The 17655-nt window shown below is 40.4% G+C and overlaps 1 protein-coding gene across 4 annotated transcripts in view; it reads right to left on the bottom strand.

Annotated features, from left to right (window-relative positions):
• Positions 1–14145, bottom strand: part of MYCBP2 (MYC binding protein 2) — a 269414-nt gene extending 255269 nt beyond the window's left edge. For 2 of the 4 annotated variants that reach the window (XM_077750063.1, XM_077750062.1), the window contains exon 1: positions 13850–14145. In XM_077750063.1, coding sequence (XP_077606189.1) covers positions 13850–14037 — 188 coding nt within the window. In that variant the 5' untranslated portion in view covers positions 14038–14145. The remainder of the gene's footprint in view (positions 1–13849) is intronic. The other 2 variants (XM_077750060.1, XM_077750061.1) reach the window with 1 other exon arrangement.
• Positions 14146–17655: the final 3510 nt, after the last annotated feature.

Here is a 17655-nt window from a genome sequence, read left to right as displayed (position 1 = left end):
ATTTCTCAGACAGCACAAGCCAGGGAAGGGCAGAGAGAAAGGGACGGGATCTGAAGCAGGCTCTGCTCCTAGCCCAATGTGGGGCTTGAACTCACAAACCCAAATATCATGACCTGAGCCAAAACCAGATGTCTAACTGACTGAGCCCCCCAGGTTCCCCTATCAAGAAATTTTAATAATTACATATGTATATGTACCTAATAGCAGAGCCCTAAAGTACATAAAGCAAAAGCTGAGAAAATTAAAAGGACAAATACAAATCTACCATTAGAGTAGATATTTTTAGTACCTGTCACTCAGAAACTGATAGAACATGACAAATATGAGTATAGACATAAAAGATACAAATAACACCATCAACCAACTTGAACTAATTAACACAGAACTCTACATGCAAAAATGGCAGAACATACAATTCTTTCCAAGTGTACATGGTATAATCACCATGGTAGACCATATCCTGGGAGATAAGGCTTATCTCAATAAATTTCAAAAGACTGAAATCATACAAAATATGCAGAATGCAATAATAATAATAATATATTTTAAGATTAAATAAAATAATTCTAAATAGTGTATGGATCAAAGATACAAAGTTAGAAAATATTTTAAACTACATGACAAAGAATATTCAGAATATCAAAACTGTGGGATGCAACTAAAGCAGTGCATGGATGAAAATTCACAGTTTTAAATACTTATGTTAGAAGAGAAGTCTAAAACCAAATGACCTAAGATTCCACCTTAAGAAACTAGAATAAAGAGCAAAGTAACTCAAAGTAGAAGTTATACTAATAACAGAAAAGTCAATAAATAAAGTAGAAAGTAAATCAATAGAGAAAATTAACAAAGCCAAAAATTGCTTCTTTGAACTTATAAGCAAAATTGACAAACTTCTGCCTAAACTGATCAAAGAAAAAGGAAAACTCAAATATGAAGAATGAAAAAGGGATTATCACCACAAATGCCACATAGAAAAGAATAGTAGAAGAATGTTATGAGTAACTTTCTGCCAAAATGTTCAACAATTTAGATGAAATGGACAAATTTCTCTAAAAAAAAAACACAAGTTACCAAAACTGGCATAAGAAATAAAAACTTGAATATCCTTAGCTCTATTTAAAAAAACTAAATTTGTCAGAAGCATCCCCAAAAGATAATTCAGAGGGTATCCCTGATGAATTCTACCAAATATTCAAGAAGAAATGAAAACAATTTCATGGAAACTTTAAAAATACAGAAGAGATTATTGCCCAAATCATTTTATGAGACAAGAATACCTAGAATACTAAAATCTGACAGACATTAACAGAACAATACCCTTCATAAATCTAAACCCAAAAATTCTTAACAAAATATTACCTAATTCAACAATACATAACATATGAGAAAGTTTTATCCCAGGAATGCCAGGTTGACAACATTCAAAAACTAATTTAATTTTTCCCTTTTTTCTCTTAATATATAATAATTTCAACAAATGTAGAAAAGATATTCACCAAAATTCAAAACACACTTATGATAAAAACTATCAGCAAAGTAGGAATATTAAAGAACTTCCTCAAATTGGAAAGGCCATCAAAACACCTACAGTTAACATCATAATACTAAAAAACTGGAAGACTAATTTGTAATTGTTTCCTACTCAGATCAAGTAACAAGGAAAGATGGAACTTTCACCACTTCTATTCAGCATTGTTATAGAGATTCTTGTCACTGGAATAAAAGTTGGGGGAGCATTTCTGATTTCTGGAAATCAGAAAGAATCATGATTGATTTTAGAACACCCCAGAGAATCTACATTAAAATTAAATTATTAAATTAATAATAGTTATTAAAATTAATCCATAGCATTCACTACAGTCTATCTATTATAGTACTAAGATTCACTTGCTTTATATAAATTCTGGGAAAAGTTCCTCCAGAATTGTGGTTAGTCCTTATTTCCTGGAGAAATTTTCCAGAGAAAGTAAACTAGGACAAACTAGAGTCCCCACCACTGTGTTTCAGATGGTTTCAAGGCCAAAACTTAGTTATAACCTGTTTTCTGCTAGTAATTCTAGATTGCCTTCATCTTTGGCTAGCATTTCTTCTGGTCCAGGTGGCTGATCTTGTGAGTCAATCACCAGGCCTTTCTCATGTCCATTTACCATGATAAATGGACACGGAAGTACCAAGACACACCCAGTAGTGCCAAACCCCCATGCTCTCTCATGTAACAGCAGCTCTACCTTCCCCCAATGATCTGGTATGTCAGCCCTGTCAAAATGTTGACTCCTGTTGTCAAGTGTTTTCCTTCTGAAAGCCAGGACCTTTTAAACCCCTAGTGCTCAGCTACAGAGATAGGAAGCATAAATTCCCCAGTGGATCACTGAGAGTGATGCTAAGGGGAATCACTCCTATTACCATGTGTAATGGTTCCAGCTAGGAACCTTGAAGAGTATAATGTCAAATTACAAGGTATCATCATCAGTTGTGCCATCAAACACAACTGTTTTGCTGCTTTACCTGGTGAGAAACTTCTGGGTGATGTGGTGCATGATGGAACAATAGATCCCATGAATCCTCCTTTCCTAAAAAAGTGGGTCCCTTACTCTGAAACAATGTTACATGGGATCTTATGCTGATGGATCACTCTGTAAGCCCTCAAACAGTAGCAATGGTTGAGCCCCTGCAAGCTGTAAAGACAAAAGTATACTTAAAGTATGTGTCAAATCCAGTCAAAATGAATCATGGTCTCTGTGGAGCATGGTTAGACTCCGCTACTCAGGCAGGACACTCAGCAACTCAGTTGCTGAATGAGTATTGATAAGTAGAAGTCTGTTATTCGGCCCTTGCATAGCCATCATCAGTAATTTTTCCACAACACTTACAGGCCAAAAGAAATACCTAACAGTAGTGTTTATTAACTAGTTAGATCTAAATAATTAATAAGAATTTATGTTCGAAAAACTTAACCATTTGAAAAAAATACACATAAATTGAAAGACAAATATTTTTATTTCATTCTTGAATAGCCACAATTGCTTAAGAATAGGACGTGTACAGGATGCCTTGGTTAAGCCTCCAACTTGGGCCCAGGTCATGATCTCGCAGTTCAGGAGTTTAAGCCCCCCCACTGAGCTCTGTGCTAACAGCTCAGAGCCTGGAGCCTGCTTCAAATTCTGCCTCCCCCTCCCCTCCTTTCTCTGCCCTTCCTCCACCAGCACTCTGTCTCTCCCTCTCCCTCTTTCCCTTCTCAAAATAAATATTAGGGGAAAAAAAGAACAGGACATGTACAACACTAGATACCGCACTACTTCTCAAACATGCTATCAGGTTGAACACGCCACCCTCCCTTTTCATTTCACACTTATTTGTGTGCAGTGCTTGATTTGTATCACAGCAACTACCAAAAATCTGACTTCAAAAAGATAATGGCATCATCAAAAAGAATGTAGCATGACCGAATGTCAAAACTGTGAACAACTTCGGGGTGCCTGGATGGCTCAGTTAAGCATGAGTCTTGATCTCAGCTCAGGTCATGATCTCACAGTTCATGAGTTCAAGCCCCAAGTCAGGCTGTGTGCTGACAGTGTGAAGCCTCCTTGATTCTGTCCCTCCCTCTGTTGTGCAAAATAAATAAATAAACTTTAAAAAAAAAAAAAGAACAAAAATTGTGAACAACCTCAAGCTAGTTATTTGTGACAGATGCTAATGTGTTTCCTTTAAAATTCTGAAATATCCCGTATTCCTGTGTGTCTGCTGTGGTGTTTCAGGGTGCCTCAGTGCACAGTCTGGGAATCACTCAGCACATGCATGTGTGTACGCATACACATGCACTCCCTTTCTTCCATTTTCTTCCATTAGTGGGCCCAGCATCTCCCGCTAGGCTCTCTTGCGACCGAACCCTTGTTATTGATTTGATGATAGCCAGGAGAGGAAACGAGAAGAGATGGGGATAGTAAGGGCAGCAAAGTCCTCAGGGAACTACCCTCTAGCTAGGAAAAGAAGGCTGCTTTTGCAGGCCCAAAGAGCCTGAGGGAATTTGGGGTTTCAAGGTTTTCAAGTGCATCAATTCAGATATCCCATCTCAAGAGTTAGGGTCCTATTCATTTCGAACCAAAGCAGACACTGGCATAGAAGACTTGAGAATTCAACCTTCTGCTACCCTTAAAATTAAGTCTTGGGCCTAATCTTTAGCTTTTTCTTTCCTCCTATTGTAAAAGAGGAGTTTTTTTACATGATGTTAAAGAAATAACCGAACTTTCTCATTTTGCCCCCAGTTACCTTCAGCCTTTGTCTTTCTCCAATCTATCAACATCAATCATTAACAACCATCTGATTACACTGTTCTTATAAGTAATAACTTCCCGGAACTTCTCAAAAGTTTAAAATATTTGTATCCACCAGTGCATTGCCTTCTACAGGAATTTCATTCCAATTCACCACTACTGAAAGTTTAACAATTGCACAGCCAAAGCATATGTCAAGGGTTATTAGTACTCCATCCACAACCTGCAGCGAGTCTACCCCAAAAACCCCATTTTTAAAGTCTACTTCCTCAGATCACTCTTGGCACCACAACTGTCTTAGGTAAGACTCCCCAGGAAACAGACTCTGAAATGGAGATCTGCACACGAAAAGTTTACTGGGAATATCCTCTGAACCAACAACAGTAGGAGAGTGAAGGAAGTAAGATGGAACAGAGGAATGAGCTGAATTGGAATACAGTCACAGGAAGGACTTGGCCAATCACATGTGGGACTCTGGTGTTGGGCTGGATCTTCAAGGTTGTCCTGCCTTAGGGTAAGAGGGCCAGAGATTTGCATCACTAAAGAGTACAGGTAGAGGCTGACCCTGCAGAAGAGGCATGACTCTGAGGGAAGCAGTTCTCTTGGCTCAGTGAATGCCTGGAAAGGGACTTAGCTACAGTTATTTAGCTGCCAGTATTCCCAACAGCTAGGGGCACTTGTACATGAACAAAGGATCTGGGTGGTGAACCAAGCACCCACAACTCCACTACTGGACTATTACACTAATTTAGTTAATAAGAGGAGAGAATTAGCATTTACTCTGCCTTCTTAGGAGGAACCACAGTTCATTACCAGTTGAGAGAAACTCATCTTTCCAGAAGAGCACCAGCTAATAAATACAGAAAGAATAACAGAAGTATAAAACTCATCATTTTGAAACCCTTAACGAAATAATTTACTCAGATAAGGATTATCAAAGAAGGTTAAAGCCATTAGGTGAAAGATATTCATAGTATACTGAAGTTATGACCCATGATTACCTACCTGCTGATTGCCTATGAAAAAAGGATATATTTACAGGAGAGAGATCTACTGCATACCATCTTGCCCAAGTAATTAGACTGAGCATTATCAAATAGTGACACGGGGTACCTGAGTGGCTCAGTCAGATGAATGTCTGACTACGGCTCAGGTCATGATCTCACAGTTCGTGGGTTCAAACCCCGCACTGGGTTAACAACCGAAGAGCCTAAAATTAAGTCCTCCATTAAGAGCAACCTCGGGCTGCACGTAGCCCCAGTCCCAGTTCCAGGAAAAGCCTCAGACTGTTCAAGGCTAAAGCCATCCTCGGACCGCCCTCAGTTCAGCTCATCAAAAAAACATTCCTATTGTCTGAGTCAAGGGTGGGAACTGCAGATACAAACTAGCCAATTTCTCACCGCTTGCCTGAACCCCACGTGGGCCCTTTGAACTCCCCTCATAATTGGTCATTTTCAAAAGATTCTCAAAAGTCATGATTGGGTCCCACCAAAAGTAATGAACACCTCATAGATACTGAATGGTCAAAGCTGTTACCATGGGTGCTGTACAACTGTAATTGGTGCTTATATGATGATGCTATACGTACAACACGTGCACTGTAACAGCCCCGTCCCTGACTCCTTAAAAACCCTGTTCGCTATTGTTCGGGGCTTCACCTTGCTGCCACAACACCCGTAGGCGGGTGAGCTCCTGCTTGAGCTTGTAATAAAGACCCTTTTGTATTTGCATCAGTGCCGACTCCTTGGAGGTCTCTGGGACTCGCGATTCGGGCACAACACAACTCATGGAGCCAACTTCAGATTCTGTGTCTCCGTCTCTCTCTCTGTCCCTCCCCCATTCAGGCTCTGTCCCTCAAAAATAAATAAAACGTTAAAAAAATTAAAAATAAAATAAAATAAACAGTGACACAATCTGAAAACATCTGGATGGGATACAATACTCAGCCCTATATACAAAATATTCTTCCTAAAAAATGTGTAACCAAAATTTAATGAAGCTTAAATCCTAACTCCCATTTACAGGAAATAACAGGGATAGAAGACATAGAGACTAACAGTATCTGGGGTCCTGCCCTTAAAAAGCTAGATTTAAAAGACATTCTAGAAAAGGTAAAATAGTGGTGACACAAAACTGATCTGATCTATGGTGGCCAGGGGCTAGTGGTAGGAGGGAATTTACTGAAGAAACTTTTTGGAATGATGGAAACATTCTACCCTTGACTGTGGTGATGGTTCTAAGACTCTTCAAATGAACACTTTATTTTTTTAATGTCTATCTATTCTTGAGAGACATAAAGACAGAATGCGAGCAGGGGAAGGACAGAGAGAGAAGGAGACATAGAATCCAAAGAAAGCTCTAGGCTCTGAGCTGTCAGCAAGGGGCTGGATGCAGGGCTTGAACTCACGAACCATGGGATCATGACCTGAGCCAAAGTCAGAGGCATAGCCAACTGAGCTACATAGAGGCCCCTCAAATGAACACTTTAAAAGGGTAAATTTTATTATACATAAACTAAACCTTGATTAATCTGACTCCTCTCCAAAAAAAATGAATATTTAATGTTTTTTAATTAAAAAGTGTATTCTGACTACTGTTGATTTTTTTAAACAAATATCTTAAAATGCAAGTCTTTTTAAGTTAACATTTCCTTTTATTTTTAAGCCTAAACACAAGATTTTCTCTTGAGTTAGGACTAATTTATTTCATATTTCTACCTACCAACATGCCAACAGAGCAGTTTTTGCCTTAAAATATAGGATTCCATAGATGCAAGAGCTATATGAAACAAATTATTACCTAATCACAAATATAAATATATAAACTCTAATCCAATCCCGCATCTCTAAAATACTCCTACAATAACGTCTCTACCATAAAGAGTTTTATGTACCTTGCTGTTCAAGCTGTCTCACCCTTACTACAGCCTCCATTTCCACAATGAATTCCCACTACTCTCCCTCATGAACACCTACATGATGGCTCTAACAGAGCTCTTAACATTACCTGCACACAAACTGTACTTTTTCACCTTTTGCTCATGCTTTCACAGCAGCCCAGAATGCCATTTTCTGTAACATTGTTGTTAAGTACCTGCCTTTGTATATTTCACCATTACCCAAACAATAAACTCAAGTATTGATTGAAACTATGTCTTATAAATCTTTATTGGGCCAATGGTTAGCACCAAGGAGTAATCCCTGAACCTCTGTTGAAGTGACTACTTGACCTCTTAAAATCAAAATCCCATGCGTAAGATAAAAAAGCTAAAGGAACTAGGTGGGTTTAGCTTAAAGAAAAGCAATTCCCTATTTTAACCATAATCTCTATTGTTTCCACTTTGTTCTTCTACCACTTCAACCCACATACCCGGATTCCTCTGTATCTCCCGGTCTATCAGTCCCCTCCTTGACATCACTTTCCTTTTTACCAAACAGAATGTCAACAAACTTTCACTTTCTTTTTTTTTTTTTTTGACCTCCAGTCACACTTTAACCTTGAACTAACTCAACCAACACTTTTTCCTATTTCTTTGTTAAGTGGAAAAACTTACAATATCATGCTGATTAGAGTTTTAAATATATAATTTTAATAGTAACAGCAGCAGCAGCTGCTGACATTTAATGAACATTACCATGTAGTGGCACAATGTCCTTTTAATAGCCCTATAACATTACAGGTAAAGAAACGAACAAAGACATGCTATTAATTTGCCCAACTTAGGAAAAGGTAGAACTGGGATTTGAACCAAGACAGTCTGCCTCTAAGGTAAATTTAGCCACAGAGCTATAGTTCTTCCCAAATGTAATGCTATACTGCTATTCATTCATATTCAGAAATTATCAAATATTCCTTTACACATTTCCAGCCCAACCCTTTCCTCAAGCCAATGTTCCAATTTTGATTTGTTCATTCATACAAAAATGTATTTATTGAGTTACTGAATAAATGAAATCATTACTCTCACATTCATCACTGTCACTGAGATCAAAAATAAGAGAAAGACCTGATTTTTGCCCGTTCATTAAGTCCTCAGATGCCATCTGTCCCCTCACTCTCAGCAGAAATCAATAATATTTAATAGCACTTAATGTGCCAAGCACTTTATATATATATATATACTTTATATATATATTTTATATATATATGGATTTGTTTAATCTAAAAAACAATCCTTATTATACCCATTCTACATACAACAAAAATAAGGCATAAACAAAGACAAAAATAACAAGCGAGACTACATCAAAATAAAAAGCTTCTGCACAGCAAAGGAAACTAACAATAAAATGAAAAGGCAAACTACAAAATGTGAGAAAATACTTGCAAACCATATATCTGATAAGAGGCTAATATCCAAAATATATAAAGAACTCATATATTTCAAAAGGAAAAACAAATAGTAACAATAATCCAATTAAAAATGGACAGAGGACCTGAAAAGACATTTTTCCAAAGAAGACCTACAGTTGAACAATAGGCATATGAAACTATGGTCAGTATCACTAATCATTAGGGAAATGCAAATCAAACCATGATGAGATTATTACCTCACACACAGAATGGCTATGATCAAAAAGACAAGAAATAATAAGCGTTGGCAAAGATGTAGAGAAAAGAGAAAAACCCTGCACTGTTGATGGAAATATAAATTGGTGCAGCCACTATGGAAAACAGTATGGAGGTTCCTCGGGCACCTGGGTAGCTTAGTAGGTTAAGTGTTCAACTCTTGATACCGGCTCAGGTCATGATCTCACGATCATGAGATCAAGCCCCACTTTGGGCTCCACACCAAGCGTAGACCCTGCTTAGAATTCTCTCTCTCCCTCTGCTCCTCTCTCTCTCTCTAAAATAAAATAAATTAATGAAAAAAAGAAAGAAAGAAAGAAAACAGTATGGAGGTTCCTCAAAAATTAGAAAATAGGGCACCTGGGTGGCTTAGTCAGTTGAGCACCAGACTTTGGCTCAGGTCATGATTTCACGGTTCGTGGGCTCTGTGCTGACAGTCTGGAGCCTGCTTTGGATTCTGGGTCTCCCTCTCTCTCTGCCCCTCCCCTACTCATGCTCTGTCTCTTTGTCTCAAAAATAAACATTAAAAAAAATATTTTTAATTAGAAAATAGAACCACCATGTGATCTAGCAATTCCACATTAGAATATATATCTAAAGAAATGAAAACACTTACTCAAAAGATATCTGCACCCCATGTTCATTGCAGCATTATTTACAATAGCCAAGACATGGAAACAAACTAAGTATCCATCAACGGATGGATGGGTTAAGAAAATGTGGTATATAGGGGCGCCTGGGTGGCTCAGTTGGTTAAGCATCTGACTTTGGATCAGATCATGAACTCACTCTTCATGAGTTCAAGCCCCGCATGGAGCTCTGATGACAGCTCTGAGCCTGGAGTCGGGCTTCGGATTCTGTGTCTCCCTCTCTCTCTGCCCCTCCCCCTTCGTGTGTGTGTGTGTGTGTGTGTGTGTGTGTGTGTCAAAAATAAATAAAACATTAAAAAAAGTTTTTTAAAGAAAATATGGTATATATACACAATTGAATATTATTTGGCCATATAAAAAGAAATCTTGACATTTATAACACCATGGATGAATCTTGAGGGCATTACGCTAGGTGAAATAAGTCAGACAAAGACAAATACCATAAGATCTTATCTATATGTGAAATCTAAAACAAAACAAAAAACCTAAACTCGTAGATAAAAGAGAACAGCCTGGTAGCTGGGAAGGAGATGGGTGGGGGAGGGAGATGGGTGTGGGAAAGCATAGGTGGTGGGTAAAATAGGTATAGGTGTTCAAAAAGATTATAAAATACATAAGTCATGGGGATGCAATATACAGCATGGTGACTCTCAGTAATACTATATTGTCTACTTGAAAGCTGCTGACAGAGTAAATCTTAAGAGTTCTCATCACAAGGAAAAAAATTTTAGAGAGAGATTCTAAAATCTATGTGGAGATAGATGTTTACGCTTATTGTGGTGATTATTTTATAATATATACAAAAATAGAATTATTATGTGGTATGCCTGAAACTAACATAATGTTATATGCCAATTATATCACAATAAAATTTTTCTTAAAAAATTTAAAGCATAGAAGTTATATAATGTACCTAAGGTTACACAGCTAAAAAGTGGTAGAGCCAGGTTTTAAAACCAGTCTAGCTTCTGGGGTACTTGAAGGGTGGCTCAGAGGGTTAAGCAACCAACTCTTGATTTCAGCTCAGGTAATGATCTCACAGTTCATGAGATCGAACCCCCTGTCAGGCTCTGCACTGACAGTGGGGTACCTACTTGGGATTCTCTCTCTTCCTCTCTTTCTGCCCCCCTCCCTCTCAAAATAAATAAACATTAAAAAAATAATAAACTCGTAAAACTAATCTAGCTTCAGAGTCACTAGAATGCCATCAAAGTCACTGACTCCATTAGCCTTGCATCCCTCAACTAGTCTACAGGACATCTGAAACATAATTCACAGTAATTCATTCATTCAACACTGATAACTCATTTGCCTTGGTTTTTTCCTTGAACACAAGCTTGTTTCCACCCCAGAGCCTCTATAATTTCCTAAAACACTCTTTCTCTAGATCTGCCTTCCCATTATTATGATTCAACTTGAATGTCTACTGCCAAAGAAACCTATCCTGACCACCCTACCTAAAATAGCTCCTCCACTATAAATCATCTATTAAAGAAATCAGTTTTATTTCTTTCATAGTCACTTAGCACTACCAGAAACTATCAGTTGTTTATTTCTCCCCTCTAGTCTAGAAGTCTAAGAGAGTAGAGACCTTGTCTGTTTTGCTCACTGCTACATCTTCAGCACATAAAAGAGAGCCTGGCACACAGCAGACACTTTGGTATTTACAGAATGGATGCCAAAAACTGTGCTATACATTGGGATTACTAAAAACGAATACGATAGAATTCTTATGTTCAATCAACTCCAGTCTTTATTATTAATACTTCGCTCCTCCCTTTCTATATTAAAGAAAGACTAGTCCTTAACTTTTTTCAATGGCTAACCTCTCCACCTGACATCTTAAACATGTCCCTGGGATCTGACTTCTCTCACATCAATTATCTCCTCTCTCACTTCTTTAATTTCTCTTTTTCCACATACTGAACATTTCCCACCCACTCTCCCATATTTGAATATCCTTCCCTCAACCCTGCAACTCCGTTACCCCAACATCTCCCAATGACTCCTCACCACATCTATGACCACTTCCTCAAAAGTCATCAGTGACCTGGAAAGTATTCTCACTTTTTTAAGGATTTAACACCACTAAGGACTTTCAAGCCACTTTCTTAGGACCAGAGCTGCCGCTGTCTCACAGCTGTCTTCTTAATTTTTTATTATCATTGTTTTTTCAGCTTCCTTTACTGTCTCCTTTCTCTCACACCTTTAAAATTTGAAGCTCCCTAGAGCTTCATCCTCTATTTTTGCTCCCTTCTCTTTCTGATAGATCTCTTCTCCTCGAACTCAACTAGTGCCCCTATTCAAATAATTACACCATTCATTCACAACCTAAATCCTAGCCCCACTAGCCCCATCATATTTAATAAGAAATGTGATTTGAATTCTTAAGCAAATCTTCAATAAAGGAGAGTTGCAGGCTGACTTAGATAAAATAATGTGAACTAAAATAAGGAATAATGTTCTGAACAAGCACTAGAAGGCAATATTATACAACTTAAGGCTGGTTTCCATGACTACTTCTTGAAATACTTGATTTTTTCATTAATTGTAATTGACTGCTTGTACAAAAATGGATCAATGGCTAAAATTCACACATAAATTTTATATATGTGATTAAAATATATTGTTTGTCTAAAACTGTTAATCTAGTTCCAGATGCACAAAACTGTATTATTACATAAGTATATTAGTAGAAAGTTAAAACAGGAACATGCCAGTAGCAAATCATAAGACTGGAACATACAACATAAATTCAAATTCTCTGAAAGGGTTTTGTAAAGATGTATGTACCACAATTCAGAGACTCACAGCTCAAAATTATACCCACCACAGAAAACTGTCTAGTGAGGTATTGTGCTATTTTCAAAAACATGAGCAAGAAGTAGACTTGTGCCATTGTGGCCTTCAGTTTGGATAGCAAAAGGTAGTTATATACATTTATATCCATCTATAATAAAACTGCCCAATCCTGTCAACAATTATAGACATGAGAAGACTGGTTTACCCAGAAGCAGTGTGAACAAAGCTCCATCTTCACAACTCTGCAAAGGATTAGAACTCCAGCTCACTATGGTAACTTACAAATTCCTGCCTTACAGCCTAGTCCCTTTCATAATGAAAGAAAAGGACATCTTTTTATTGTCTAACACACTTCACATTCAATAAACACCATACACTCTGTAACTTATTTGACAAAACACTACTATGCTTTCCCCATGTGTTGCAAGAAGCTGTGAGAAAAAAATGATGAAGCCAACTCCCAATTACCACTGTCAAAGCCAAGCTGGTGAAACAAGTCAGTCATCATCCTTCAGGATATGTGGCATGTAAGGACATGGAAAAGAAAACAATAGGAGAACCCTCAGGAAAAAAAAAAACACATTTTAAGAAAAGGAAAATGAAAGTGATTTAGTATCTTCTACATGGTGGAGGAAGCTGAAGATGCAGCGAGCCTAGGAAGAGATGTAGGAGCTACTCAGATTTTTTAGTTGGTAGCAGGTAAATATTGTATAAGCAGTCATTGTTTCGAAGTTCTACAGCTTTCCTCTTTTCCTCACAAAACCCCTAACCCCCTCTACTCTAAAGCCTGTAAGTGACAGAGGAAATAGAACATAAGATGAAGGGAAATGGCCGATGGGACATCAGAACACAAGTGCAGCTGCAATCACACCTCTAGAATACCAAAAGGTCCAGTTACCAAAGTATAGCTCTAAAAATCTGTATCAGACACCTTTCACATCCACATAAATCTCCAACTGCATCCCCTTTGCATAAATCGTTTCAATTTAAACTCCATGCTTTATCCTAAAGCATGATTATCTAAAATTCATCCTATATATATTTGACACTATCCTTAACCTATGCCATTGCCCTCGTTAGTGAAAGGCAGATTTTTTAAGGGAGGTGGAAAGTGGAGGATGGAATATCATTGGGGGTGTTGGGGGAAGAATACGCGCAAATACCATTGCGGCAGAGATCCTGGAAACGCCACTTCCCTCACCACTTTTGCAAATTCTCTCCGTGCACTGCCCTCTTCCCCTCAACCAATCTCTCCTCCTTCCTCAACAATACACACACACGTGTCATAACCGACCGGCACCATCACCTTTTCTAGCATCACATGCTACCTCCCACTCTTACTAACCCCCCACAAAGACAGTCACACACACACACCGAGCAGAAGCTGTTGCCACCGCACCCTCCTAGCTCAGTGCTTCCACCACCCAGCATCTAGCGCTTGTAGAAAGCTCGGTAACCAGGTACGTAGACACACATACATGCGTACACATAACACAAACACACACACGCACGCACACGCGGTATGTGGCGCAAGGAAGGGCACTGGAGACGCACCTGGAGGCTGGGTGTCCAGCGCTGCTGCCCCCCTGGTCCCTGTCACTGAGCGCAGCTGTGTAAATCCTCCGGTAGCGGTCGGCCAGGGCCCGGCCTGACAGCAGCAGCTGGTAGTGACCCCGGGAGTCCGCGGCCGGCAGCCCCAGCCCCAGCCCCGCGGCGGCCAAGGAGCCCTCAGGAACCGGCATGAACAGCGCCCCCGGCGCCGGGGAGGAAGAGATGGTGGCGGCTGGGAAGAATCCGTCCCCGCCGGGCCCCGAGGAGGCGGCGGCGGGGGAGGCAGTCGCTGAGNGGAAGCAGACACGCGCGCGCACCCACAGCCCTTTTCCAACGACGACGGCTCCGGCGGCGGCCTCTCGCTCCCGCAGCACGAGACTACAAAGACAGCGTCCTCCTTCTCCTCCTCCGTCTTCTCCTCCTCCCCCCTGCGCCGCCCTCGCCGCTACTGGGACCGCTCATCTAACCCCGCCACCTCGGGAGTCTGAGGAGGAGGCGGTGCCGCCGCTGCCGCCGCCGCCACCGCTGCCACCGCCGGGGCTACCCGCAATGGGAAGCTGCCGGCTGCACTGGGCATGCGCCACTCCCCGCACATGCTCAGTAACCCCAGTCCCTTTCCCTCCCCACCCCCATCTCGCCACCACTCCCTCAGCCTCAGGGCTTTGGGTGTGGGGAGGTTGAGTGGTGCGGATTCTGAAAGAGAGCCACTTCTCCGGGTTTTACTAGCAGCTTGAGGAAGAGTAAGGGAAGCGCTGGGAAGGCTGTCAGCTACAGGCTATTGGCTTCAGGTAATGGGGTTCCCTCCAGGTGGGAGAACTTGGACCAGACCGAGGGAATGTCTCACCGCCAGAGACTGAGTGTCAAGCACAGGATCCTGCTACTTTTTCTTAAAGGGTGTGCTGCCAACATGAAGATTTACTGGGAACAGTGCTGGTTAATTCAGAATCCAAGGCAAAGAAGGCCAGCCAAATTAGAAGTCTCTGGCGATTTTCGTTTGTATTTTTTATTATTAGGATTAAAATAGCTTTTACTTCAAAAAAAAAAAAAGCAGATAGTAAGCTAGTGTATTCTTTTTTCTATGAAAGTGGAATTGACAGATATGCAAGTATTCACAAGCCAGAGGCATTCCTAAATTCTTGTTCTCAACATTTCATCATAGCCAAACCTTAATGCAGTAGTAGTACTTTTCTTACTTATTATGTTGGCCCCACATTCATCCTTAGAGTCCACACTTATGTCTTGACAGTGGTCACTTAATTCCTTATCTTTTTCTGCCCAGACTTACATTTCTAGAGGTAATTCTCAAATATGACCTGAAGCTGTAACTATTTGGAACATCTGAAAATGTCGTATCTACCAAAGATCTTATTGTTATCTATTAAAATGTGACATTAGCTGAGTCCCTTGTGTCAAGCTGTTCTGCTAGTCCCTTCTAAGTGCACTAGAAATGTATGTGCCACTGAACCCTGATCACTACTAAGTTTTATCTTTTGACACTCAGTTTGAAGAGTTTGCCTGACTTATACTCCTGACAAAATCATTTTTAAGTCCTATCATTACTATTTTCTTTATCTACTTACTAGCTCTTAAATCTATAAGAGCTTTTTCCATATATGTCCTGATCAAAAAAAAAAAAAGCTTTCTTAAGTGTTTTGAAAAGTACAAACAATGAGTGGGGAAATAAATTAAGTCTAGCTTTTGTGGAGGAGAGAGTGCTGAAGCAGTACATTTTACCTGGGGCTTTAACAGATGGATATCGTTTTGATTTTTAAAAAAAAAGTTAACTACAAGTGGGATAATGAAAATATAGGGACAAAGGACTGGCATGGGAAGTCACTTTTTGCTCTGTGAGTAGCCCTGTTAAACAGGTTTTATACTCGATTCCTCAACTATGAGCTCATAAACAAGAGCTTCTGATTTATCTCTGTGTCTTCTTCAGCCCCTGGCCTAGAAACTGGCACATAGTAGGTCACCTATGTTTTCATTTGTTAAACTAAATCCCTGTCCTGATGCTCCAGCACGGTTATAAACCTCACCATTGAATAGGAAGTGTCCCAAACCCCAAGACAAAGTATAGAGGCCGTGAAAGGCTAGTAGAGCTAAAGGCCTGAACAAGTAGGAACTGTAAGGGCTCATTACTGTTGAGCAGCCAGCCAGGTAGCCAAAAGGCTCTGACAAATCAGAATTTAGGTCCTGACTTTGCTATTTGTATGTCTTTGGGCAAGTTTCACCCTCTGAATAATGGTCAAAATAATATTGCATGAGATTGCGGGCAAGTCTAGGATGGATGTCCGCCTTGGCACATGGCTTTTCACAAATTGTAACATGCAAAACAAAACATACTAGACTTTTCCATGAGGACAGGAATGATATATGTGTCTATTCCCACCTTATATTCCCATCTCCTAGCACAGGCTCTAGTCGTAAGCAGAAGGGAACCAGGTATTGACTGAATGAATGAATGAATGAATGATGCCTACACAGAAAAGCATTTCCAGTTCAGGTTTAGGTGAAGGCTTGTGCGGTCATTACCTTCTTGGAGTTTATAGTGGGAATTGAACCCAGAGGCTGCACTGTTCTCAAAGTTCCTCCCACCCCTTAATTTCACTTCAGTTTTTACCACAAGGCCCCTTCCTGAGCCTTCTGGGTACACGCAAAACCCGGTAACTGGATGATTTCCTACGAACCCCCTTGTCATTGAGCCGAGCGACTAGGCGTGCGCGGAGCCGCACACATGCTCTCTTAGGTGGCCGCGAGTGCCGTTTCTGTAGCGGATGGCCGCATTTCCTTCCACAGCAGCGGCAACAGCCACTCCACTCTAAATTGATAGCTAATGCAGAGTTTTTTCTCCTCCTCCGCCTCCTCTTCCTGCTTGGGCACTGCGCGCTCCCTGGGCAATGCTACGGCTTCTGCCGTGGCAGCTGGGCACTTGGGAAGGCCCCCAAGGGTTGGCAGGGAATGGAGCGCAAGCCAGGAACGAAAGGGCGTTAGGAGTCACCCTTAATTCCACTGCCAAGGGGATTTGAGGGGAGGGTGGTCCCCAAGGCAAGTCACAAGGGTCCACCTGAACCGTTGCTGCAGACGGGAGATGTGGATTTCTCGCAACGTGCAAAGCGAGAGTCCCCGCCTGCCAATCCTGCGCGCGCTACTACTGAATGTCTTACATCGCCTATATGTTGGGGTGAAGGTGGGGAGTCCTGTGATTACAGAAAATGCAGAATGAAAGAATATATAGAGTTTTGCTTTTGTTTTTCCAGCCCCACTGAGCGCCGCTCCTGTACTTTCCGCGCTGCCATCTTAGCTTTATCGTCTGGCCAGGCTGGGCGTGTGTGTGCCTTTGGTTCAGAGGGAGGGTGGAGGAGAGTGGGGGAGAGTGGAGGAAGCCTTGGGCGGGTTGGGTGTCAGAATTGGCTAGACGGGACTTCAAGACATCGCCCTGAAAGAATCACCCTCAAAGATTAACGCTGAACTAAAGCAAATCCTGACTTTGCCCATTTTGTAAATGAAACACATGAGTAGTATTTCTTAGTCTTTGTGGTTGATAATCATATTCATTTCTCAGAAGCATCTCTTGTCAATGATCATGTAAGACTATATGGCTTCATCTTTCATATGTATGATCACAGATTTTGTCTCTTCCACTTGAAATTGCAAAGCTGGGAGTACAATTTTCTGAACTCCAAAGATTTAAATTTTTTTTGTACACTATAGCTATATCTTTTTGTATTCTGTCTTGTGTTTTGTTTTTTTTTTTTAAAGGAAGCCATCAGCGCTGGTGTTGTAAATAGCAGGCAGAAACATAAATGAGG

This window comes from Crocuta crocuta, unplaced genomic scaffold (genome assembly GCF_008692635.1).
Source record: "Crocuta crocuta isolate KB4526 unplaced genomic scaffold, BGI_CrCroc_1.0 scaffold189, whole genome shotgun sequence".
NCBI lineage: Eukaryota > Metazoa > Chordata > Mammalia > Carnivora > Hyaenidae > Crocuta > Crocuta crocuta.
The sequence above is the reverse complement of the archived record's forward strand: the minus strand, read 5'-3'. Positions and strand labels throughout refer to the sequence as shown.